This window comes from Leuciscus leuciscus (assembly GCF_965113295.1).
Source record: "Leuciscus leuciscus genome assembly, chromosome: 13".
Taxonomy (NCBI): Eukaryota; Metazoa; Chordata; class Actinopteri; order Cypriniformes; family Leuciscidae; genus Leuciscus; species Leuciscus leuciscus.
Window position 1 is genome coordinate 2,111,575 of NC_138737.1, and position 26,434 is coordinate 2,138,008.

General features: G+C 44.9%; 1 protein-coding gene across 3 annotated transcripts in view; it reads left to right on the forward strand.

Moving 5' to 3' along the window:
• Positions 1–2,645: 2,645 nt before the first annotated feature.
• LOC309513154 (uncharacterized protein) overlaps positions 2,646–26,434 on the forward strand; it is a 37,145-nt gene continuing 13,356 nt past the window's right edge. Inside the window, exons 1-14 of one of the 3 annotated variants that reach the window (XM_082188870.1) lie at positions 2,646–2,804; positions 14,182–14,931; positions 15,663–15,767; positions 16,001–16,135; positions 16,335–16,385; positions 16,859–16,981; positions 17,066–17,122; positions 17,645–17,749; positions 17,981–18,115; positions 18,319–18,369; positions 24,274–24,396; positions 24,481–24,561; positions 24,681–24,769; positions 25,270–25,791. In XM_082188870.1, the coding sequence (XP_082044996.1) occupies positions 2,744–2,804; positions 14,182–14,931; positions 15,663–15,767; positions 16,001–16,135; positions 16,335–16,385; positions 16,859–16,981; positions 17,066–17,122; positions 17,645–17,749; positions 17,981–18,115; positions 18,319–18,369; positions 24,274–24,396; positions 24,481–24,561; positions 24,681–24,769; positions 25,270–25,371 (1,968 nt within the window). In that variant the 5' untranslated portion in view covers positions 2,646–2,743 and the 3' untranslated portion in view covers positions 25,372–25,791. Of the gene's footprint in view, positions 2,805–14,181; positions 14,932–15,662; positions 15,768–16,000; positions 16,136–16,334; positions 16,386–16,858; positions 16,982–17,065; positions 17,123–17,644; positions 17,750–17,980; positions 18,116–18,318; positions 18,370–24,273; positions 24,397–24,480; positions 24,562–24,680; positions 24,770–25,269; positions 25,792–26,434 lie in introns of those variants that run through there. The other 2 variants (XM_082188869.1, XM_082188871.1) reach the window with 2 other exon arrangements.

Below are 26,434 nucleotides of genomic sequence, written 5' to 3' on the forward strand. Positions count from 1 at the left end.
GTCGGTCGGAGACAGTACCTTTGGGCTGGCAGACCGGGGTGGTGGTCCCTCTTTTTAAGAAGGGGGACCGGAGGGTGTGTTCTAACTACAGGGGATCATACTTCTCAGCCTCCCCGGGAAAGTCTATGCCAGGGGACTGGAGAGGAGAATACAGCCGATAGTAGAACCTCGGAGTCAGGAGGAACAGTGCGGTTTTCGTCCCGGTCGTGGAACACTGGACCAGCTCTATACCCTCTCCAGGATGCTGGAGAGTTCATGGGAGTTTGCCCAACCAATTCACATGTGCTTTGTGGATTTGGAGAAGGCATTTGACTGTGGCCCTCGTGGCGTCCTGTGGAGGGTGCTCTGGGAGTATGGGGTCCGGGGCCCTTTTCTAAGGGCTGTCCGGTCCCTGTATGGCAGGAGCTTGGTTCGCATTGCCGGCAGTAAGTCAAGTCAAGTCAAGTCAAGTCACCTTTATTTATATAGCGCTTTTTACAATACAGATTTTATCAAAGCAGCTTCACATTGATAGCATGAAAATAATACAACAAAGTTTGTTTCTAGAAGAAAATTGCATCATCGTCCACCCATAATAAGGCAGATCAATAATACTGTTGAATATTAAATGTCCCCAACTAAGCAAGCCAAAAGCCAAGGCAACAGTGGCAAGGAACCAAAACTCCATCAGGTAACAGAATGGAGAAAAAAAACCTTGGGAGAAACCAGGCTCAGTCGGGGGCCAGTTCTCCTCTGGCCAATGAACAAACAGTGTATGATTATGATCCAGGCAGCGTTACAGGTCAGAAGTCAGATTGGTCGTGTCGATGAGGCCTTCACAGGGCTGATGAGGCTGGCACTTCAGGGATGTGTCATGGTTGGGTCCAGGTGCAGGTCCTTCAATCGGATCTGGATACGGCCTGGATCCGGCGGAAGAGGAGAGACTAGTTGACACTTCAGGACTGCGTTGTCGTCGCGTCCAAGCGTGGGTACTTCATCAGCTCTGGATATGGCCTGGATCCGGCGGACTGCGGTAAACCTCGGTATAAACAGAGAGACTAATATTAGTGTAAACGCCATTCTTCTCATGATGTAACGAGTACATCAAGATTTATGGGAAGTGTTCCCGGTTCCGGCTGGCCTAATCTATGCAGCCTAATATTGAATTATAGAAGTCTATAATGTGTTATGTGTATGCTAGGTCAAAGAGATGTGTTTTTAGTCTAGCTTTGAACTCACAGAGTGTGTCTGCTTCCCGGACAATGTTAGGAAGACTGTTCCAAAGGTTTGGTGCTAAATAGGAGAAGGATCTACAGCCAGCAGTCGATTTTGATATTCTAGGTATTATCAACTGGCCAGAATTTTGAGATCGCAATAGACGTGAAGGACTATAATGCGTTAAGAGCTCGCTCAAGTACTGCGGAGCTAAACCATTTAGTGCTTTGTAAGTAATCAGCAATATTTAAACATTTATACGATGTTTAATAGGGAGCCAATGCAGTGTTGACAGAACAGGGCTAATATGGTCATACTTCCTTTATCTGTACAGAGTCACCACGCATGCACACATATATATTCAAACGCACATACCTATGGACTGAACACGTGATGCGCATGTGCGCAATGTCTGTGTTTGCGCAGAGATTTACGAAGAGGTTGCGTAGGTTTGCGCAGAGATAACTGATAATCGTTTGCACCCTGGAACCTATTTTTGGGAATGCTTTCTCGAGCCACCAGGCACTGTTTTGTGCGGATGGGCGGCCGGAGCGCATTGAGTGTTTTCTGTTAGAACGGTGTCGTGTTAACGGCCCCTAAGTTAATAACTAATGATCTTCACAACGGAAGTGAATCAATCAATCAAAACTAACTTTAGCTGGACAATAACTTTATCCTAGAGCCAAAACAATTTGTTACTGTAATTTGCTATTATCACTGTAAAGCTGCTTTGCAATATTACTATTGAAACAATAGTAAAATAGTAAAATATTGTTGTTCAGCGCTATATAAATGAATGTGACTTGACTTGACGTGACACATTGACATGACACATGATAAGGGAAGTTTCACATGACACATGATAAGGGAAAAACTCTTGTGAACCAAAACATTTTGAAAACGAAACGAAACAAATGAGTAAAACTTGGATCATGTGATCATCCAGAGCAACAGCTTCTCTGAATTTTCCTGTGAAATATGATTCTGTTTGGATCAATACAGCTAGACTGACTATAAAATAAATGTCTCTGTGACCCAGCAGATGCGTAGTGTTAAAAATAGGTAAAACAATTATGATCTAACTTCAATATGTGAAGTTATTTATTTCAATAAGTAACTTATTATTCAATTATTTCACTAAATAACCAAATTATTTAAATCAATAAGTGGTACAAAGTGCCAAAGTGTCATCGCTTTACTTGAATATCTTCACTATTAAAAAGAAAATATAAATTTGGATGGTTTTGTGTGGGTGTAACACTGTTGGTGCGATAGAAAGAACAGGAAAGAAATTCCTGCACACTGTCAGTAACAGCCAGGTCATCTTTTGGCAATGACCTTCATCAGGGTATTTTAATAGCGTCTTAAAAGAATCCAGTATTTCAGGATCTCTGTACACTTCCTGATGAAAGAATACTGACTTTTATTTATCGGTCTCTGACATCAGTGTAGGTTGGCAGGGGGCTGGACTCGAAACAATTCGGAGCACAAAAAGAAGATGATGTGGGTCAGAAGATCACTGACAGAGACCTGACACACACTGATCCTGATGGCTCCCGCTGTGATTCTCATCGGCTGTCTGCTGGCCACAATGAGCTGCTTAACCACAGGTAACATTCACATCAGCTGCACTGTTTATGTGTCACATTTTGAAATATTTTTCATTACAAAATTTGCTCTAAATCTGATTATATTCATTTTAATCGGTTTTGTGAGATCTTGAGAAGCACCATCAGGAATTCAGAAAAGGATGGAATAATTACACTGCACAGATAAAAAAAGAACAATCTGTAAATGCTTCAGATTATCTGATTGTTGATATTAAACATTTATTTTATTCCATAGCTCTGATACTACCTACTCTGACCACCAATTCATATTACAATGCTAATTTTAAAGTTCTCAAACTATTCTAATCTGTTATACTGTACACATTCCTATACCTTTAAGAAGGAGTTTACAAATGTGTGCAATTAAATTCTATTTGTGTTAAACTATATACTGTACATGCACATAAATATTTACTTTTCTTCTTAAGAGGTGTAACTGCATCTTGCTTTAGACAGAGCTCTGTGGCTCTATACTGATCTGTTCATTAGTGAGAGATTTAAGTTTAGCAGTTCTGAAAAAAAGTTTTGTCTTATGTATCTGAGCTCTCTGCTAGGGCTGAGTATTAATACAGATGATGTCATGATTCGATTCCGATTCACAAATGTATGCCCGTGGGGGATGTGGGTGTTTTAACACCCACACTTTTCCCGGTGAGAGGGTTCAACACCCGCACTTTTTCTGCAGTTTTTCTGCAGTTTTTCTGCAGTTTTGCACAAATGCCTGACTACAGTCGCTCCTCCGTTTCTCTGGCCTTTCTGTGTCTGCGCTCGCTGCTGCTGCCTCCTCTCCCCCTCCCTCTCAAACATGACACCGGCTTTGAGTGTTCTGGCTGTTCTGCCTTAAGTCCCGCCTCTCTTGGTGTGTTAGATTTATCGATCAGCTCGTGCTGAGGAGGCTGGAAAATCCGTGTATCATTCGTTCAGTCGTTTTTTTATTTAATATTGAAAGTAGAAAAATGAGAAAAGAGTTCCTTTTTCGTTTTTTAATTTTTTCCAAAAAAATGAAAAACAAGAATTCAGCTTGATTTTTCGTTCTGAGGAAGAAAAATGAATAAACAGCTGGAATATTCGATTTCTACACGTGGGCGGGAATGAAACGCCCCTTTCCTCTATTTGTCAGCCGAAGATCAAACTGTCCCGTCATCAGTTCTTCCTCAGTTCTGCACTGCAGAATAAGAGTCCTCCGTTGTTTCATCAAACAACCAGACTAACGAATGGTTCGGCACAACCCGTACTGGGGAATAGACTAGACAGGGCTTTCTTCTGTGTAGACCAGCAGTTCTCAAATGCCAGGGGTTTGCTATTTTCCTATTTGTTGCTTTTAATTTTCCATCTCATATCATCCAAGTTTTAAGAACATCTAGCTGGATGCCTTGTCTCATGTTCTCCTAAACCTATCATCCCTACCAAACCGGTTGGCGGCAGGAGTGACCTGGGAGATTGAGTCAAAGGTCCGCACATAAGTATAAGTGTTACCCTTATACCCCATATAACATCCCCATTTAAAACCCCATTAGGGCTGCGTTTCCCAGAGCAAACTATGGTAACAAGTTCCATCGTTACTTATAGAGTTCAATGGAAATTGCGATCATAGTTGGCCAACGATGCTTTTGGGAAATGCACCCCAGGTCAGTTGTTTGTGGCGGAGGCAGTTCGTCCAGACGTAATCCGTTGGTGCCATTTCTCCAAAACTGCTTGTCACTTTGAAGTGGGTCTAGCTCTGGTCAGAAAGAGATTTTGGTGGTCATCTATGGCCCGTGATGTTCATCAGTTCTTGGTCGCCTGTTCGGCCTGTGCTGTTTCCAAGACTTCCAGTTTGCACCCGGCGGGACTTCTTCAGCCACTGTCGGTGCCTCTTCTTAGAGTCAGCAGCTCACGTGGGTGGAGAACGCATACAACTCTTTACCATTGTCATCCAAGGACCTATCTCTGTTTCAGACTAGTTTAGGTTACCAGCCACCTCTTCTTTCTGTTTTGGAACCGGTCCCTTCTGCCCATGTGTTTATCCAAAGGTCCGGTCGCACCTGGATGATAGCCAGACAGACGTTCATCCAAATGGGACATTTACATTTAAATGTATTCATTTAGCAGACACTTTTATCCAAAGCGACTTACAAATGAGAACAATAGAAGCAGTTCAACTAACAGTAGGACAACAATATGCAAGTGCTATGACCCTTCTCAGTTTAGTCTAACGCAGTACATGTTAAAAAAGTTTTTTTTAATAGAATAGAATAGAAGAGAAAGTGTTAGTATTACAGCAAGTGCTGTCGAAAAAGAAGCATCTTCAGCCGTTTCTTGAAAGTGGCTATGGACTCAGCAGCTCTGGTTGAGTTAGGCAGATCATTCCACCAGCAGGGAAAAGGTCAGAGAAAGAGATTTTGTGCCTCTTTGAGATTGCACCACAAGACATTGTTCGCTTGCAGAGCGCAAGTTTCTGGATGGCACTTAAGTCTGAAGTAATGAGTTTAAGTAAAAGGGAGCAGAGCCAGTGGTTGTTCTGTAGGCAAACGTCAGTGACTTGAATTTGATGCGAGCCGCAACTGGCAACCAGTGCAACTTTGTGAGGAGAGGAGTGACGTGCTCTCTTCGGCTCGTTAAAGACCACTCTGTCTGCAGCATTCTGGATCAGTTGCAGAGGTTTGACCGTGCAAGTTGGAAGACCAGCCAGGAGAGCATTACAATAGTCCAGTCTGGATAGAACTAGCACTTGGACAAGGAGTTGTGTAGCATGCTCTGATAGGAAGGGCCTGATCCTCCTAATGTTGTACAAGGCAAATCTACATGACCGGGCAGTTCTAGCAATGTGGTCTGTGAAGTTCAATTGATCATCAATTACCACTCCAAGGTTCCTGGCTGACCTTGATGGAGTTATGGATGACGAACCTACCTGAATGTTGAAGTTGTGATGAAGTGTTGGGTTGGCCGGGACCACAAGTAGCTCTGTCTTCGCAAGGTTTAGTTGAAGGTGGTGGTCCTTCATGCAGCCAGAAATATCTGTCAGGCAGGCTGAGATGCGATCAGCTACCGTCGGATCGTCGGGCTGGAATGAGAGGTAGAGTTGTGTGTCATCAGCGTAGCAGTGATAGGAAAAGCCATGTTTCTGAATCACAGATCCTAGTGATGTCATGTAAATGGAGAAGAGAAGTGGTCCAAGCACTGAGCCCTGAGGCACTCCAGTAGCTAGATGTTGGGTCTTAGACACCACACCCCTCCATGATACCCTAAAGGACCAACCTGAGAGGTAAGACTTGAACCATTGGAGTGCGGTTCCTGAGATGCCCTTCATCTTTAGGATTGACAGGAGGATCTGGTGGTTAACTGTGTCAAAGGCAGCAGACAGATCCAGCAGGATGAGAACTGAGGATTTGGAAGCTGCTCTTGTCAGTCTCAGAGCTTCAATTACTGAGAGCAGGGCCGTCTCAGTTGAGTGTCCGCTTTTGAAACCAGACTGATTGTTGTCCAAGAGGTTGTTCTGTGGAAGGAAGGAAGAGATCTGGTTGAAAACAACTCGTTTAAGAGTTTTCGCAACGAATGGAAGAAGATATACTGGTCTGTAATTTTCCAGATGTGCTGGATTTAGAGTGGGTTTCTTAAGCAGTGGGGTTACACAAGCCTGCTTAAATGCTGTGGGAAAGGTTTGTGTAACCCCACTGCTTAAGAAACCCACTCTAAATCCAGCACATCTGGACGTCGCACCAAGGCCCAAGACAGTCGCCACCAGTCTAAGACTCCTGTCTACTTTGTAGGTCAAAAAGTGGCTTTCTTCCAAGGAATTTCTTTGTGTTCCATCTCTTATAAACTGGCTCCTAAATGTATTGGCCCATTTCCACTTACCAAGTTCCTTAGCCTGGTAACAGTCCATTTAACACACTCAAGCACCCCATAGAAACGGGCCTGGCAGCTCGCGCCCGGTCTAAACACAATGAAAGTTACTTGATTGTGACAGATGGCCGAATTTACACATTATAAATTAGCATTATAGTCTGCGATAGATACAGTGTCAAAAAGAAGAAGAGAAGATTATAAAATTGGATAAAGACAGAGGTAAAGTGATGTAATGAATGAACAGTATATCTAATTGCACAGTAGTAAGATACTATAATTTAATGGCAGTTATTTTTACCTTAAACTTCAGGTTAACAGCTGTTCTAGGTTCTCCAGATGCCCCAGACAGTGTGATTTTGTAACAATCATGTCAGTTCCCTTTCAAGGGAACTCCCGTTGCGTCGAGAAATGACGCTGTGGGAACGCTTTGCGTGATGACGTCTTGAAGCACATGTAAAATCAATCCAATGGTGTGGCGGAACGTCAGAGGCGGGTGACGTCACGTACCAGGAAACTATAAAAGCCGGCCCAAAACAGAAAACGAAAGCTTTCTGAGTCTTCAGTTGCGCTCTGTGTTGAAATCTGTCCTTGTTATTTGGTGTTGTCTGTCTTTATATATATATATATTGATTCAGTTATGGCGAGCAAGCAGCAGTATCGAGTGTGTGTCCATCCCTGCACGCGTTATTTAACGGGAGGTGACACACACACTCTTTGTGTTGTTTGTTTGGGAGAGGAGCATGCCCAGTCAGCACTCGAGGGTGGTGACTGTGAGCATTGCTGTGCGCTTCCATTGCGTACGCTCCGATCCCGGTTGGCTCGGTTCAATCCCGACCACGTTCCCCAGGGCTCGGGTCCCGCCGCGGCTGAGGCTCGGCGGCGATCTCAGACCTGGGGTTCGCAAATGGATCTGTCAGTGGATGTTGAGACGGGCTCTGCCTTATCTCAGCATCAATCTGACAGATCCAGTGCCTCTCATCAGGGTGTGGAAGCACGCATTGCGGTTTCTTCCCCCCCGATAGAGGCACCAATACTGCAACTATCCAGCTCTGAGGAGTTGGATGTTGTGAGTATTGAAGCTGAGTCTGAGGATTCGCCACCTCAGTCTCATGCGTTTGAGGAACTGCTCGATGTTATTACTAGAGCAGTTGACAGACTATCTATTGAGTGGCCAGAGGATAGGCAGGACGTTCGTTCGAAAAGTAAGCTCGACGAACGCTTCCTGCCATCTCGTGCTCAGCCTCAGCGAAGAAGCCTTCCGTTTTTCCCCGATCTCCACACCGAGGTGTCGAGATCGTGGGGAAAACCGGTTTCATACAGAGTGTATGCACCACAAACATCTCACTATTCATCTATTCAGAAATATAAAGATTATGGTTATGGGGAGATGCCGAAGGTGGAGGAGACGCTTGCGAGCTATCTCTCTCCAGCAACGGCATCTTCCCTGAAAGCTCCTTCACTTCCCTCTAAGCCAGTAAAATATACTTCATCTCTGGTTCATAAATCTTATGCAGCCGCTGGTCAAGCAGCAGCGTGTCTGCATACGATGTCCATTATGCAAGCCTATCAGGCAGAATTATTGGGGGATTTAGAGGAGGGCGGGGGAATTGGTCCCGATACAGTGGCTGAATTACGCAGAGCCACAGATTTGTCTCTCAGGGCCACCAAGGAGACCGCTAAATCAATCGGGCGGTCTATGGCAGCCCTGGTGGCCACTGAGAGGCATCTGTGGCTCAACCTGAGTGATATAAAAGAGAAAGAAAAGCACGTTCTCTTAGATGCTCCGGTTTCCACTGTGGGTTTATTTGGCGATGCAGTAAACAGTGCGGTAGCTAAATCTCAGGAAGCTGCTAAACAGGCAGCTGCATTGCAAAAACTCCTCCCCCGCCGTTCTTTCTATGAGGCTGCTGGGCGGGAGCAGCCTCACTCCTCTAAAAAGAGCGCTGAGCACCGTGCCACTCAGAAGCAGAGCGTTTCCTCCCGTGCTCCCCCACAAAAACCTCGGGGACACGGAGGGCGCGCTCAAACCCAGCAGTCTTCGAGGGGTAGAACGGATCTGAGGACCGTTATTACTGCTAAGAAGGCTGCTGGGAAGAAGTCCTGACGTCCGAGGACCCAGGACAAATGAGGGTAGTTCCCCCCGAAGCAGAGCGGTTAACACCTCTTTTTACGGTGCCCGTCTCTCTTCGGTACCCTCAGGGGACCGTTCTGCCAACCCTGCCACCTCTGGTGTTACAGGGCGCAGCGGTCTCCGGCGAGCACATATCTCAAGGTCCACCCGGAAACGTAGTGGCCTCGGGATGCCCGCCCCCTCTGAGGCGGGTGCTAGAGCAGTCTGTTCGGTCGTTCCCTGCCGGTTCGCCGTTACAGACTACTCAACAGCAACAAAATCCAGAAACCAGTCTCGAGAGGCTGGTACCTCTAGTAGAATCTTTGACAGCGTGGAAGCTACTGTCAAATGTTTCTCGTTGGGTCCTGCAGACCGTGGAAAAAGGGTATCAGATACAATTCAAGAAACGCCCACCTCGGTTTATGGGGGTCCTGCCCACAGTGGTGGGCCCCGAGCAGGTTCTGGTTATGGAACAGGAAGTGAACACTCTGTTAGAGAAAGGGGCCATAGAATATGTACCTCCCTCCAGCAGGGAAACCGGGTTTTACAGCCGGTACTTCATAGTTCCAAAAAAGGACGGGGGATTGCGTCCCATTTTAGATCTTCGAGTTCTGAACGAGTCAGTCATGCAGCTCAAGTTCAAAATGTTAACATTGAGGCAGATCGTGCCACAGATCAGGTCCGAGGACTGGTTTGTCACGATAGACCTCAAGGACGCATATTTCCATATATCCATCCGTCCGTGTCATTGGAAGTTCCTGAGGTTTGCTTTCGGGGGCAAAGCATACCAATATCGAGTTCTTCCATTCGGCCTAGCTTTATCACCCCGCACTTTCACCAAATGCATGGATGCAGCTCTGGCGCCACTGCGCCTCCAGGGTATTCGCATTATGAACTACATCGACGATTGGTTGATTTTAGCTCATTCGCATCAGATGGCGGTTCAACATCGAGATGTTGTTCTCGCCCACATGAAAGAGTTGGGGTTACGGCTGAACGCCAAGAAGAGTGTGCTTTCTCCACTACAGAGGACCACTTTTCTAGGCGTGGTTTGGGATTCTGTGTCGATGCAGGCGCGCCTGTCACCGCCACGGATAGATTCCATCCTTGCAGCTGTGAAAAGTGTAAAGCTAGGCCAGCTACTCACTGTCAAACAGTTCCAGAGACTGTTGGGTCTCATGGCAGCAGCTTCCAACGTGATACCTTTTGGACTGCTACACATGAGGCCCCTGCAGTGGTGGCTCAGGACCAGGGGGTTTTCCCCGAGGGGCAACCCATTTCGCACAATCAAGGTCACGCGGCGATGCCTACGTGCCTTGGTTATGTGGAAGAAGCCTTGGTTCCTGTCCCAGGGCCCAGTGTTGGGAGCTCCTTGTCGTCGCAAATTGCTAACGACGGATGCTTCCCTCACGGGCTGGGGAGCGATCCTGGAGGGTCGCTCGTCTCAAGGTCTGTGGGAAGACCATCATCGTTCCTGGCATATCAATCGCCTAGAGATGTTAGCTGTCTTCCGGGCTCTGAGGAGCTTTATCACAGATCTCAGGGGGCACCATGTGTTAGTACATACGGACAACACATCGGTAGTCGCCTATATCAACCACCAAGGGGGTTTGCGTTCGCGCCCGTTATCCAACTTGGCACGCCATATCCTCTTGTGGTCCCAGGGGAAGTTGCTGTCTCTCAGGGCAGCCTACATCCCCGGGGTACAGAATATAGGAGCAGACACTCTGTCGAGGCAGGGGCCGAGGCCCGGGGAATGGAGGCTCCACCCCGAGGTGGTGGAGCTGATATGGAGGGAGTTTGGCCAAGCACAAGTGGATCTGTTTGCGTCTCGAGAGACGTCTCACTGTCCACTTTGGTTCTCCCTCACGCATCCAGCTCCTCTGGGACTGGATGCTATGGTACAGACGTGGCCGAGGCTACGTCTGTACGCCTTTCCCCCAGTTGCTCTGCTCCCGGGAGTTCTGGAAAGAGTTCGCAGGGACCGGGTCCATCTACTTCTTATAGCCCCGCGCTGGCCGGGCAGAGTATGGTTTCCCGATCTTGTGTCCCTCCTCGACGGGCATCCTCTGGAGTTACCCGTCAGGAGGGACCTTCTGTCCCAGGCAGAGGGCTCGATATTTCACCCTCGGCCAGAACTGTGGAACCTGTGGGCTTGGCCTCTGAGGGGGCCCATCTCATAGAGTCAGGTCTCTCAACCGAGGTTGTTGAGACCATTCTACAGTCCAGAGCTCCCTCCACGAGGAAACTTTATGCCCTGAAGTGGAGAGTATTCACTTCTTGGTGTAGTGACCGTCGGTCGGACCCAGTCCACTGCCCAATTGGTACAGTGCTGGAGTTCCTGCAGGAACGGTTCACTGCAGGTCTGACCCCGTCCACTTTAAAGGTCTATGTGGCGGCCATAGGTGCTTACCACATTCCTTTGGGTGGAATGTCTGTGGGGAAAGACCCCTTGGTATCTCGTTTCCTTCGTGGCACTTGGAGGCTGAGGCCTGCAGTTCGCTCTAGGGTGCCACCTTGGGATTTGTCCTTTGTGCTACAAGGCTTATCCCAGGCCCCCTTTGAGCCCATTGAGGAGGTTCCTGAGAAGTTTCTTACTCTGAAAGCTCTTTTTCCTTCTGGCTATTTCTTCTCTCAAGAGAATAGGGGATCTTCAAGCATTGTCGGTGGCTCCGTCATGCTTAGAGTTTGCTCCGGGTATGGTTAAAGCGTTCCTTCATCCGAGACCGGGTTATATCCCCAAGGTCCCCACTAATGTGGTCAGACCTGTTGTTCTGCAGGCCTTCTGTCCTCCTCCCTTTCAAAATGCTGACCAGGAGGCTAATAATTTGCTTTGCCCTGTGCGGGCGTTAGACGCTTACGTCCACAGAGCTGCCCTGTGGCGTAAAAGTGATCAATTATTTGTGTGCTTTGGGTCCCCTAACAAAGGGGGCCCGGTGTCTAAGCAAAGGATGAGCAAGTGGGTGGTCGAGGCTATCTCACTTGCTTATGAGGCGGCTGGGCAGCCTTCTCCTTTGGCTGTCCGGTCGCACTCGACGAGGAGTATGGCGGCCTCTAAGGCCCTTATTTCAGGAGTTTCATTACAGGACGTCTGTGATGCGGCAGGCTGGTCCTCACCGCACACTTTCGTCAGGTTTTACTCTCTGGATCTAGACTCTGCTCCAGGGTCTCATGTTTTGTCTTCCTAGTGCTGCTCTACGGATTTCACACAGGACAGACATTTGTAGCTATGGAGGCGTTGGTATAGACGTTCCCACAGCGTCATTTCTCGACGCAACGGGAGTTCCCTTGAAAGGGAACGCCTCGGTTACGACTGTAACCTCGGTTCCCTGAAGAGGGAACGAGCGTTGCGTCGCCCTGCCATATCTCCTTCATGCCTGTCAGCTCGACTTCAGACTTTTACGAAGCTTTTGTTTTCTGTTTTGGGCCGGCTTTTATAGTTTCCTGGTACGTGACGTCACCCGCCTCTGACGTTCCGCCACACCATTGGACTGATTTTACATGTGCTTCAAGACGTCATCACGCAAAGCGTTCCCACAGCGTCATTTCTCGACGCAACGCTCGTTCCCTCTTCAGGGAACCGAGGTTACAGTCGTAACCGAGGCGTTTTTTAGACGCATGTACTATCACTTTTTTTTTATTAATGTTTTACTCTACAGTTGTGCAGTTTTTTGGGGGGATATGCTGTATGGCATTTTTAAAATGTATTTGCCGAAATTATTAATGATATTTATATACAGGTTTATTTAAAATTGCAACATTTTATGTAAAATTCACATTAAAGAAGATCTACATTTCTCAGGTTCATACATGGTGAAAACATGAAACAGGCAATAGTTTAGTGGAAGATTACTCCCATCAACTGGAAAACAAACACTTTTGTTAGTGCTCAGTGAATAGTTTGTGCATGAATGACATCTGGACAATGACTGTTTTCTCCAGAGCAGCTATATATATATATATATACAGTGGGGAGAACAAGTATTTGATACACTGCTGATTTTGCAGGTTTTCCTACTTACAAAGCATGTAGAGGTCTGTAATTTTTACAGCAAGCAGCTTGGTGAGAAGGCAACAACTGTTGGCGCAATTATTAGAAAATGGAAGAAGTTCAAGATGACGGTCAATCTCCCTCGGTCTGGGGCACCATGCAAGATCTCACCTCGTGTGGCATCAATGATCATGAGGAAGGTGAGGGATCAGCCCAGAACTATACGGCAGGACCTGGTCAGTGACCTGAAGAGAGCTGGGACCACAGTCTCAAAGAAAACCATTAGTAACACACTACGCTGTCATGGATTAAAATCCTGCAGCGCACGCAAGGTCCCCCTGGTCAAGCCAGCGCATGTCCAGGCCCGTCTGAAGTTTGCCAATGACCATCTGGATGATCCAGAGGAGGAATGGGAGAAGGTCATGTGGTCTGATGAGACAAAAATAGAGATTTTTGGTCTTAACTCCACTCGCCGTGTTTGGAGGAAGAAGAAGGATGAGTACAACCCCAAGAACACCATCCCAACTGTGAAGCATGGAGGTGGAAACATCATTCTTTGGGGTTGCTTTTCTGCAAAGGGGACAAGACGACCGCACCGTATTGAGGGGAGGATGGATGGGGCCATGTATCGCGAGATCTTGGCCAACAACCTCCTTCCCTCAGTAAGAGCATTGAAGATGGGTCGTGGCTGGGTCTTCCAGCATGACATCGACCCGAAACACACAGCCAGGGCAACTAAGGAGTGGCTCCGTAAGAAGTATCTCAAGGTCCTGGAGTGGCCTAGCCAGTCTCCAGACCTGAACCCAATAGAAAATCTTTGGAGGGAGCTGAAAGTCTGTATTGCCCAGCGATAGCCCCGAAACCTGAAGGATCTGGAGAAGGTCTGTATGGAGGAGTGGGCCAAAATCCCTGCTGCAGTGTGTGCAAACCTGGTCAAGAACTACAGGAAACGTATGATCTCTGTAATTGCAAACAAAGGTTTCTGTACCAAATATTAAGTTCTGCTTTTCTGATGTATCAAAAACTTATGTCATGCAATTAAATGCTAATTAATTACTTAAAAATCATACAATGTGATTTTCTGGATTTTTGTTTTAGATTCCATCACTCACAGTTGAAGAGTACCTATTATAAAAATTACAGACTTCTACATGCTTTGTAAGTGGGAAAACCTGCAAAATCGCCAGTGTATCAAATACTTGTTCTACCCACTGTAAATATATAAAGCTGCTTTGAAACAATATGTATTGTAAAAAGCTCTATATAAATAAAGGTGACTTGACTTGAATGCTAGATGTAATGCTCTTGCTATTTGTGTTTAGGCTGTAATGTGGCTTAGGTGATGTTTTTGTATAGTTTAACCATCATCAGCCTTTATATATATAAAAGGGCCAACCCTGCTTTCAGATACTGTACAACAATCATGACATCTGTCACTTTCTCTACAGCTTTAAATACCACTGCAGACCCTCCATTCATCACCACTGCAGATCCTCCATTCATCACCACTGCAGACCCTCCATTAAACCCCACTGCAGATCCTCCATTCATCACCACTGCAGATCCTCCATTAAACCCCACTGCAGCCCCTACATTAAACCCCACTGCAGCCCCTACATTAAACCCCACTGCAGCCCCTACATTAAACCCCACAGCAGCCCCTACATTAAACCCCACTGCAGCCCCTACATTAAACCCCACTGCAGCCCCTACATTAAACCCCACAGCAGCCCCTACATTAAACCCCACTGCAGCCCCTACATTAAACCCCACTGCAGCCCCTACATTAAACCCCACAGCAGCCCCTACATTAAACCCCACTGCAGCCCCTACATTAAACCCCACTGCAGCCCCTACATTAAACCCCACAGCAGCCCCTACATTAAACCCCACTGCAGCCCCTACATTAAACCCCACTGCAGCCCCTACATTAAACCCCACTGCAGCCCCTACATTAAACCCCACTGCAGCCCCTACATTAAACCCCACAGCAGCCCCTCCATTAAACCTCACCGCACCCCCTCCATTAAACCTCACCGCACCCCCTCCATTAAACCTCACCGCACCCCCTCCATTAAACCTCACCGCACCCCCTCCATTAAACCCCACCGCAGCCCCTCCATTAAACCTCACCGCACCCCCTCCATTAAACCCCACTGCAGACCCTCCATTCATCACCACTGCAGCTACAACCAAAGGTAATTCATCTGTGTGTTTGTGTAGGAACGTGTAGGTCAAGTTGTAATATCACTGTTGCGTAGGGTGACCATACGTCCTGTTTAACCAGGACATATCTGGCCAGGATTTCGAGATCGCCCAAAATGCCCGGGATTCGGCTTTTGCTTTCTACAGTCACCATTCATTATGTTTACATTATTACATTATTTGACACTGACACGTACGTGCCAGCTTTGCAGGTCATGCATTCTGCTTCACACGGATCCCGATCGAGACGAAAACACAGGAATTTTCTTAGCAATTCTAGAACGCACATCAACCGATCACTTGTTTAGCGTTCATGTAAACACTACATTTAGATTCACCAATCGGAATTAATTCAGTCCTACTGAATCAAAAGGTGTGCATGTAAACAAAAAGAATGGCGACGAGAAAGCAAAAGCCGTATCCCGGATATTTTGGGCGATCTCGAAATCCCGGCCGGACATGTCCTGGAATATGGTCACCCTACTGTTGCGGGCAACTGTTAGCGTTGTAGATAGCGAGTCAGCGATCTACAGGGACTGAGGAGGTTGTTTGACACAGAGGGATTTTAAATCCGTTTAAAGTATCGAGGTTGGAATATTGATACACTTTAGTGGCAAAAAATGTTGCGATAGTTATCTGTATCAATATTTTTGCACAACCCTAGTTCAAACTGCGTCTTGCTTAGACAGAGCTCTGTGACTACTTTTTTGTTCTCTAACTTTAGTTACCACAGTGACTAGTAACCCCAGCAGCGCGACATCCATCCCTGTAACTACACGGCCTGGAGTGACCAATGCAACAACCACAACTACCACTCAAACTCCTGCCCGTGAGTGTCTCTTTCTGTGTGTACAATAATTCACATTCAGTGTCACATGATCCTTCAGAATTCATTCTTATATGCTGATTTGCTGCTCAAGAAACATTCATTCTTATTATCAATGTTAATATATTTTGTGGAAACTGTGATGCATTTTTTTCAGGATTCTTTGATGAATAGAAAGTTCAAAAGAAAAGCATTTAAAATTGATTGATTTGTTTCACGTGATGTTTCTGTCATAGATGGAAGTTGTGCGAATCCAAATCTATGCTGCTCTGGAGTGAATAACTCCTGTCGCCGCTTGAACTGTTATTGTGACGTTGCTTGTCTGAGAATTGGCGACTGCTGCCCTGATTTCAAGCCCACCTGCCTCACAGGTATTCAGAAACATTCATACTGGAAATCTGATTCATCTGTGCTGAAATTAATCAACAGCCACTTGAACTAGTTACAGTAATCAGATTGTGTTCTACTCTATACATGATTAATGTACTTTGATTAAGGTACAAAACAAAAAAATACTGCACATATACTAAGAAATCTCACTAAATCTTCATCCCTTTCCCCCTTTTATAGTCAATAACAGCTCCAACGGCACTAAACCAAACAACACTTTGCCACTGACAGGTAGGATATATTTTATATTTCTTTATTTCTTATAATTATTCTTTAATATGTGACTGTGTAATGATTTTGAATCCTCTTCCATCTTTAAATCTGCATTGGATGTCAAATGTTGCAATGACCTCTTGGTAACTGACAATTATAATTATTTTATAAAATAACTTATGAGATTGTCAGTAGAATCTGCATTTGCAATCATATTTACAATAATGGCACATCATGATGTCGTTTTTCACTATTTTCCACAACCAGTTTTTAGGGATCAAACATAAATATGCATAACATGACTTATAAAATGCTTCTCATAAAAAGTTGTTTGATTATAAGGTTTTTCTTCAAAACCTTTTACAGTTCCTGAAACGTAAAATATTGAAAATGTTAGTAAATGCATCTAGTGTCTGTAATATATTGGAGTTATGTTACCAACTGTATTGAGGATGGATTCAACATCTAACATGTCTTGTGCACTTCTATAGGAACGTGTTCAAAGCCGACTCTGTGCTGCAGTGGCCTAAACTACACCTGTTTCAGAGGCTGTTTTTGTGACGAGGCCTGTAAACAGCTCAATGACTGCTGTCCCGACCTCAACAGCACATGCAGTAAGAACCCACATTTATTGCAAGATTATTACTGAATCCTCTCAGATACAACAACAGTCATGACATCTGTCACTTTCTTTATAGTTTTCAATACCACAACTGCAGCCCCTCCAGTCACCTCCACAACAACTACACCCAATGGTAATTCATCTGTGTGTTTGTGTAGGAACGTGTTGTCAAGTCAAGTCAAGTCAGCTTTATCTATATAGCGCATTTTACAATACAGATTGTATCAAAGCAGCTTCACAGTGATAACATGAAAATAATACAACAAAGTTTGTTTCTAGAAGAAAATTGTGTCATCGTCGACCTTAAGTAAGGCAGATCAATAATATTGTTGAATATTAAATGTCCCCAATTAAGCAAGCCAAAAGCCAAGGCAACAGTGGCAAGGAACCAGTTCTAGGTGTAGATCAAGTTCTACTATCACTGATGCAACCGAAGGACAGTGAAACCTAAAATCACTAATATGTGTTTTAGTATTTGGTATTATATTGTACGTCACATTTCTTTCCTTAAAGAATGTGATTAAACATACAATTTAATTCCACTAGTGTAAAATATCCACATACATTCACTGAAATATTTCCTAGTACTTCAAACTGCGTCTTGCTTAGACAGAGCTCTGTGGCTACTCACTACCTTTTTGCTCTCTAACTTTAGTTACCACAGTGACTAGTAACCCCAGCAGCGCGACATCCATCCCTGTAACTACACGGCCTGGAGTGACCAATGCAACAACCACAACTACCACTCAAACTCCTGCCCGTGAGTGTCTCTTTCTGTGTACAATAATTCACATTCAGTGTCACATGATCCTTCAGAATTCATTCTTATATGCTGATTTGCTGCTCAAGAAACATTCATTCTTATTATCAATGTTAATATATTTTGTGGAAACTGTGATGCATTTTTTTCATGATTCTTTGATGAATAGAAAGTTCAAAAGAAAAGCATTTCAAATTGATTGATTTGTTTCACGTGATGTTTCTGTCATAGATGGAAGTTGTGCGAATCCAAATCTGTGCTGCTCTGGAGTGAATAGCTCCTGTCGCCGCTTGAACTGTTATTGTGACGTTGCTTGTCTGAGATTTGGCGACTGCTGCCCTGATTTCAAGCCCACCTGCCTCACAGGTATTCAGAAACATTCATACTGGAAATCTGATTCATCTGTGCTGAAATGAATCAACAGTCACTTGAACTAGTCGCAGTAATCAGATTGTGTTCTACTCTATATTACATGATTAATGCACTTTGATTAAGGTACAAAACCAAAAAAATACTGCACATATACTAAGAAATCTCACAAAATCTTTATCTCTTTCCCCCTTTTATAGTCAATAACAGCTCCAACGGCACTAAACCAAACAACACTTTGCCACTGACAGGTATATTTTATATTTATTTATTTATTATAATTATTTTTATCATGTGACTGTGTGTAATGATTTTGGATCCTCTACATCTTTAAATCTGCATTGAATGTTAAATGTTACCTCTTTGTAACTGATAATTACAATTTTATAAAATCACTTATGAGATTGTCAGCAGAATCTGCATTTGCAATCATTTTTACAATGATGGCACCTCTTGATGTCATTTTTCTACTTTTTGCCGACTTTTGAGCATTCAGACATTTCAATGGACATTCTAGTTGGCGGAGCTGCAATCCTGTACAAGTGCTCCAAAAGACACAAATAAGGGAAGTGCACTGGTGCGCTTGAGAAATTGCTACAGGGCGGATACAGGACTCACACAGCATTCACCTGACGAATCTCCGCTCTCTAGCAAATAAAACAAAATAACTACTCCTCACCTGCTCAAACAAGGACTTTTCAAACTCTGCTGCTCTTTGCTTCACAGAAACATAGCTGAACAGGGCTATTCCGGACAGCACGTTACATCTAATGGGCTTCTAACTGTTCAAAGTGGATCGCGTCGCCGAGTTATCCGGGAAAACGAGAGGCGGTGGATTGTTTTTACATCCCTGGTGTGACAAATCCTGGAGGCACCAATAACATCATGGGCCCTATCTTGCACCCTGCGCAATTTACTTTGTACACCGACACATGTATCATTCCTATTTTGCACCCGATGCACAGCGGACTTTTCCCTCGACAGACGCATGCCGGTAAATTAGGGAATGAACTTGCGCTCCCGAGGGCGGTTCAACGAAAAGAGGAGAGGTGCAAATGTTCCCTGGTGCTATTTTGCAGTTACAGAAAACAATTCCGCCACAGACCAGAAAAAACCTAGTCTAAAGTCAGTGGCACGTTTTCAGTGGCGCGTTCAGATGTTATTTTAAGGGCGCATGCTTGGCCATAATGTAGCGTGTGCACAACGTGCTTACACTTTGCTTCTCTCATCTACACAGACGCAGCAGTTGCCATTTTTGCAAACCATACATATTTACAAGGAAAAATATTCCACATGAGGGAAATCATTGTGGTGTCCATGAAGATGTGAAAAAATAGGCATAAATCTAGCTTACACATTTACCCAAATTATTTTAATTAATGAATTTGGGTGGGTTTCTCCCATCCCCATACAATGTCACTTTTCTGTCTTTTACGGCCCTGACGAGAACGTCGGTCTCCTCGGCTGTGAACCGCTCCTGGCATACGCATGGCAAATCCGCCATTATAATAGCAATCCGCTATGGAACAAGCGCGCCTGCTCTTAAAGGGAATGTGAGATGTGCTCTGATTGGTTTATTTCACGTTACACCCAAACCACACCTATGAGTAATGTAGCTACTTCAGACCAACCCATTTTAGATTTGCGTCGGGCGCAAGAGTCATTTATCCCGCCGGTATAATAGCAGCAACGCCTGAGATCCGCCCATAAAGTTACTTGCATTTCGCGTTTGATACTTGCGTTTCAGATCGTTAAAATAGGGCCCCATGTCTGTCAGTTGACAGACCAATCACCTAATATATACTTCTGCCGGTGGTCCCTACTTCATTCTTGATCTCGTCTCCATGAGATCATATCAGAAGCTATCCTTCAGCAGGACTCATTTTTGAAATAATTGTTTAACTGTTCTAAGACAAGCCGTCAAGGTACATCATTGAACGCAGTTGTTTAGCTAGTGGGTCTTTTCACTGTAACAGTGATTCATTTACTTGGGGTATACTAAGAGAATTAATGTTTTATGGCATTCTCTTAGATAGTCCTTCCTAAGTGGCACGTTGTGGTGAGCTTAGATATTATTATTTTTAATGGTGACTTCTAGGTCTGCAAGCAGCGGACTGAAAGCAGAAACTTTGTGTCCATGCACGTGCAGGTCAATGATCTCCGATAAGGATCCTCATCCTTTGTGCATCGCATGCCTGGGACTGAGACATGCTCAGGCAGCCCTCTCCGGCCCGAGTGCTGTGCTCACTATTCTCTCTTCCCATCAAGGGTGCTAGAGAGAAGAGTGCGGATCGGGGCTGGTAACAAAGGACTAAACAAACTAAACAGCCCCCTGCTAATGCAGCTGTGGTGAATTTATTAATTAAGTCTCCCCCGAACTTCCTCCCCTCTTTTGGTCCTTAACGGACGAAAGAGAGGACGACGATGATGACGACGAAGCTATCACTCGTCTGTTGGAAGAGAAAGGAGAGGATGACGACAACGTGCCGAATCCCTCCTAGCCAGAAACCATGTTAAGCGAAGGGTCCCCCTCCCCAGCTAAGGCGGAGCTTGACCTACTGGAAATGTGCCGCAGGGCAGTGGCTAAACTCTCCATTGACTGCCCGTCCGCCAGAGAATGGAGAGAGATCTCTATGATGTCAAGAGACTGCTGTCATATGTCCTAACCGTTAAACAGCTCATTCCAGCGGTCCCTGTGTGCATTTCAGAAATGAAACATTTCTGGGATAAGCTCTTAAGGATTTTCTAGGCTGGATGTTAATAACATGGAGTTAGGGATGTCAAATCCCCCTCCTGTTGAGCTGTCAGTGGCACATCATCTCAATCCTAACTGCAGAGCAGCCTTTCCTCTGCCTCAGCCTCACTGCTAGGACGCACTGAGCGCTTAGCGGCCTTAGTTTTTCACATCTATTGTTCTTCCTCCTCAGCTGTGAGGGCTCTTAATGCCACATCTCTCCTCACTACTTATCAGGCAGAGCTTATGGATGAGATGGGGAGGTAATTAGATGCTGGGACACCAAATCTAGTCCTCTGGGAAGAGATATGCATTATTGCGGATCTCAGCCTGAGAATTTCCAGGGGCGCGGTGCAAAGCTGTAGTCACACCATGGGCCTGGCAGTGCTGGGTGAGCGAGCTCTCTGGCTGGGACTGTCAGGGACTGGACTTCTTGGATGCTCCAGTTAAACCCAAAGCCCTTTTCGGGGCATCGGCCACTGCTATGCGACAACGGTGTGATCTGAGGAAACCGGAGGGTGAGGCTTTCCAAACTTGCCTCCCTCCCAGACCCACTGCTAAAGCTCCTCAACCACCAAACTCTGGGTTTGGAGCCCCGAAGAGGCGTGGTAAGTCAGCCTTCAGGGACCCCAGACCTTCTCAGACCGGTTTCTGTCCCATCTGGATTTGCGGAACCTCAACAAACACCTCAGAAAGAGAACCTTGAATGAGAGTATTTCGAATTTGTACTGTCATTTTGTTCATTCCAAAGACTAGTGCACCTCAGTCAATCGGAAAGATGCGTATTTTCACATAGGTATCTACCCGGCACACAGAAAATTTCACAAGTTTGCCTATCTGGGCATAGCCTGTGTTCGTGACAGTTCCTTTCGGGCTCTCATTAGCCCCGAGAGTTTTCAGCAAATGTGTCGAAGCAGCCCTGACACTGCTGAGAAAAGTGGGTCTCAGGGTGTCGGCTTATTTGGACGATCTGCTACTGTGTGCTCCGTCAGAGAAGCAGGCAGAGAGAGAGATAAAAATTATTGTCTCATTTGGAGAGCTTAGGCTTTAAGATAAACAAGACAAAAAGCTGTTTGGTGCCTGCACAGGAGATAATTTACCTTGGTCTCAGACTGAACTCAGACCTGTATCAAGCTCAGGAGTGCATCAGGTCAATTTGTGGAAAGGAAAAGTTCCATTCAGACTGTTTATGTCTACTGGGGCTGATGGCCTCGACAGTTTCTATCATTCCACTGGGACTATTGTGAATGAAAGAGTTTCAGCACTGGACAGTGATGCAGCGCTTGTGTCCAAAGCGCCATCTCAACTGCAAAGTGATACTCTGGATGCACACTCAGGGACTCTGCTGGGGGCAGTTTCTCTGAGGAAGGTGGTGATGACGGATGCGCCACTCACAGGTTGGGGTGCAGTATGCAAGGGCAGGATAGCGAAAGGGAAATGGCCCGTCTCGCTACAGAATGCACACATAAACTTCCTTGAACTGTTAACAGTGTTTCTGGCATTGAAACATTTTGTGCTGTTCCTAAGGAACCACAACGTTTTGATCAGATCAGACAACACAACGGCCGTGGCATACATACATCGCCAGGGAGGCACACGCTACCCTCAGCTTCACAGTCCAGCACGGAAACTGATCGCGTGGGGCAAAGCATTTTCATTCACTGCGGGCAACACAATGTCCCGAGAATAATGAATGTAGGGGCGGATCTCCTTTCCAGAGGAAATCCTCAATATGGAGAATGGTCTCTCCACCCTCAGGTAGTTATGGGAGAGTTTTGGCCGAGCTGCCGTTGATCTCTTCACCTCGAACGAAAACATTCATTGCCCTCTATTCTTCACTCTAGCGAGAGACTGTGTGCCTATGGATGTGAATGCTCTGGCACACCCGTGGCCAAATGCACTACTGTACGCGTTTCCTTCACTGAGTCTGATCGTGCCAACTCTAAGAAGGGAAAGAGAGTACAGTCATTCAGTAATACTGATCGCCTCGAACTGGCCAGGGAAGTTGTGGCTGATGGAGATAATTCAACTCCTAAACGCCCAGCCTTGGCCTCTCCCATTGCGCAGGGTGCAAGGGGATATTTTTCACCCAGCCCCAGACAAAGTGGCTCTCTGGGCCTGGCCTGTGAGAGGTTGAACGCAAGCGTAACGGGTTTAACTCAGAAGGTGATTGAACCAGGGCAGATCCTTTTCTACAATAAAGGTATATGTTGCCACAATTTCTGCGTGCCATGTGGAGATTGGCAAATGCTATAGGTCAACACCCGCTTATATGCAGGTTTATGAGAGGTGCGTTGGGCTTGAATAGGGTTTCAAAGCCACTGATCCCACTGTGGGATCTGTCTGTGGTCCTTAATGCTCCTTTTGAAAAAAAACCCCAAAACTCCTTTTGAGCCTATAGAGCAGTGGTTCTCAAACATGTCCTTCACATATTCTATGTCTCCATATCTGACACACCCATTTCAGGTCTTGCAGTCTCTAATAATGAGCTCATGAGTTGAATCAGGTATGATAGATGAGGGAGACATACAAAATGTGCAGGGTTGGTGGGACTCCAGGACAGGTTTGAGAACCACTGCTATAGAGTATTGATTTAAAGCTCCTTTCGTTAAAGGTTGATTTATTATTGGCTCTTTCGACCACGAAATGGGTTAGTGAACTTCATGCTTTGTCTGTTCATAACTCCTGTATGCAGTTCGCAAATGGATTTTTTCGAGGGTGACTCAAAACTAATCCAGCGTTTGTGCCTGAACTGAAGTACGCGAGTCAGCTCTCGCATGTAAGCAGGTGGATTTACTGGCTTTTCATCCGTTGCCTTTTTCCTCATCGGAAGAAGAACGGCTTCACTGTTTGTCAGAAACAACCTTATTTAGATTGCGAATTGGTAACCTAAGTAAGTTTTCCCATATGCTTGGTCAGGTCTTATCCTTCATTGCTGTTTGTTGGCATGCTTTATTCTTGTTTTCTGAGTTCATAGATGTTCTACTTGTGTTTTTTGGTTATTTTGTTTCATGCTATTACTGCAATTGGATCCTACTCTCCTGCATTTTTAAAGCTATCCAGCGTTACATTTGAGTTGGTTCACACGATTTATGCTTTGCGCTTAAGAATTTCAGTTAAGGCTCGATGGTGTTTTAAGCCCCCAATGGCTTCTTCCAGGCAGCTAACCCTAACCTCAACCTTAAACCTACCCATCCCCTCGCTGCCTGGAAGGCGTCGTTGGGGGCTTAAAACACCAAACACCTCAGTGAAGAGAGCTTGTATTTTATAAGAGACTTTTTTGAGAGCAAACATTTCAGTGCACTGGAAGGATGTCCGACTCTCTGATCAGTGCCTTACTGGACAAGGGAGCTGATTGAGACGCACCATAACTGTATTGAGGATGGATTCAACATCTAACATGTCTTGTGCACTTCTATAGGAACGTGTTCAAAGCCGACTCTGTGCTGCATTGGCGTAAACTTCAACTGTTTCAGAGGCTGTTTTTGTGACGAGGCCTGTAAACAGCTCAATGACTGCTGTCCCGACCTCAACAGCACATGCAGTAAGAACCCACATTTATTGCAAGATTATTACTGAATCCTCTCAGATACAACAACAATACTGACATCTGTCACTTTCTTTATAGTTTTCAATACCACAACTGCAGCCCCTCCAGTCACCTCCACTACAAAGCCTCCATTCATCTCCACTACAGCTTCACCCAAAGGTAATTTATCTGTGTGTGTGTTTGTGTGTATGAATGTGTAGGTCAAGTTTTACCATCACTGCTGCAACTGAGAGGCAGTGAAACCTGAAATCACTGCTAAGTGTTTTGGTATTTTGCAGATGTTCTCTCAATCCTCACTAATCTGGAGGTTGAGGTTTTGGCGGAGGAGTCGTCCACTGAAGAAGAGCGTCAGGCTGCACTGCGTCAGGTGAGAGGAGCGATTCAGTTCACATACGTACACTACACTCTTAATGTACTTAGTGTGCTGGTGATGGGAAAGTAGTTTTAAGTCAGAATAAATAGCATTAGCATCAAGCTAAATTAATGAAACTTTTTACAATAAACGGTTGGAGCTTCATCCTCACAGTCGCTCTACAATCGAGTTGATAGTGAACAGGTGTGACATCACGTCCCTTTAGGCCCCAAAGTCATTCGTTTGGCTGAAAGAAATTTATTAGTTTCAATTTTTTTCCCTGATTAGAAATCCTCCATTATTGCTTGTTGTTCTGAACCATTAAAGTATATATTTTACATCACAATTGTCCAGGGATGTATGTTTGAATGTAACATCAAACTATAGTAAATATGTTTAAATATCATAATTCTTATCTTGCATTCTATAAATAATGGACAGTATTGGGACGCAGCTTTATCGTGCTGTTCTTCTGCACCTGCTGTTTTCTTACTTGCTGTCATCTTGTTTCTTAGGTTGGCGCTTTGCTGGAGAGTTTATTAAGAGTGAATAATACTGACATCTACTCTTTTGAGGTCACGAGAATTGAGCCGGTATCATCATCACCATGTGATTGAGTCAGAAATCAGCCAAGAAGAACAGACATGAATAAATCCTCATCGCTACTGGACTTTTACTATTTTAATATGGGATTTTTTATGATGATGGTTTAACTCAAACATTGCATCTGCTAACACATCTTATCCATTTACGTTTGATGTGCTTTAATCTTAAACTCTTGAATATAGCACTTTATATGTGTGATATGGGACGAATGTGTATGAAAACCTTAGATTCTTAGATCTGTTGTCATGTAATTCCTTGTTCCTTTTTCATTTGCACAGACGGGAATCTGCTGCTTATTTAACATGGTCTTCGTTTTTCTCTATAGTTGAGGTTCTTGTATGATAATCACACTGAAAATAAACACATGATGAGGAAGAACTCTTGTTAACCAAAAAATTTTGAAAATAAAAGAAACAAATGTTTTAAACTTGTATTCTGTGATTATCCATTGGAAATATGATTCTGTTTGAATCCGTGCAGTTGCACTGACCACAAAACAAATGTCTCTCTGACTTTGCAGATACTTAGTGTTAAAAATGCGTAAAACAATTATGATCTAATGTCATCATGAACATCTCATGCGGATAAGACACTGTAAGTGCAACAGAAAAAAACAGGAAAGAAAGTCCTGCACACGGTCTCTCACAGCCTGGAAATCTTTTGGCAACGACCTTCATCAGGGTATTTTAATGACATCATAAAATAATCCAGTATTTCAGGATCTCTGTACACTATCTGATGAAAGAAATCTAACTTTGATTTATCTGTCTCTGACATCAGTGTAAGTTGGCAGTGTCACGTCTGGACAGACGTGAGAAATGAAGAGGAAACAATCCAGAGCACACCGTATCATCACTGACAGAGACCTGACACACACTGATCCTGATGTGATTCTCATCTGCCACAATGAGCCGCTTAACCACAGGTAACAATCACATCAGCTGCACTGTTTGTGTGTCACATTTATATCGTTTTCATTACGGAATTAGATCTACATCTGATTATAATCACTTTGAAAGATTTTGAGAAGCACCATCAGGAATTCAGAAACGGATGGAATGATTACACTGCATC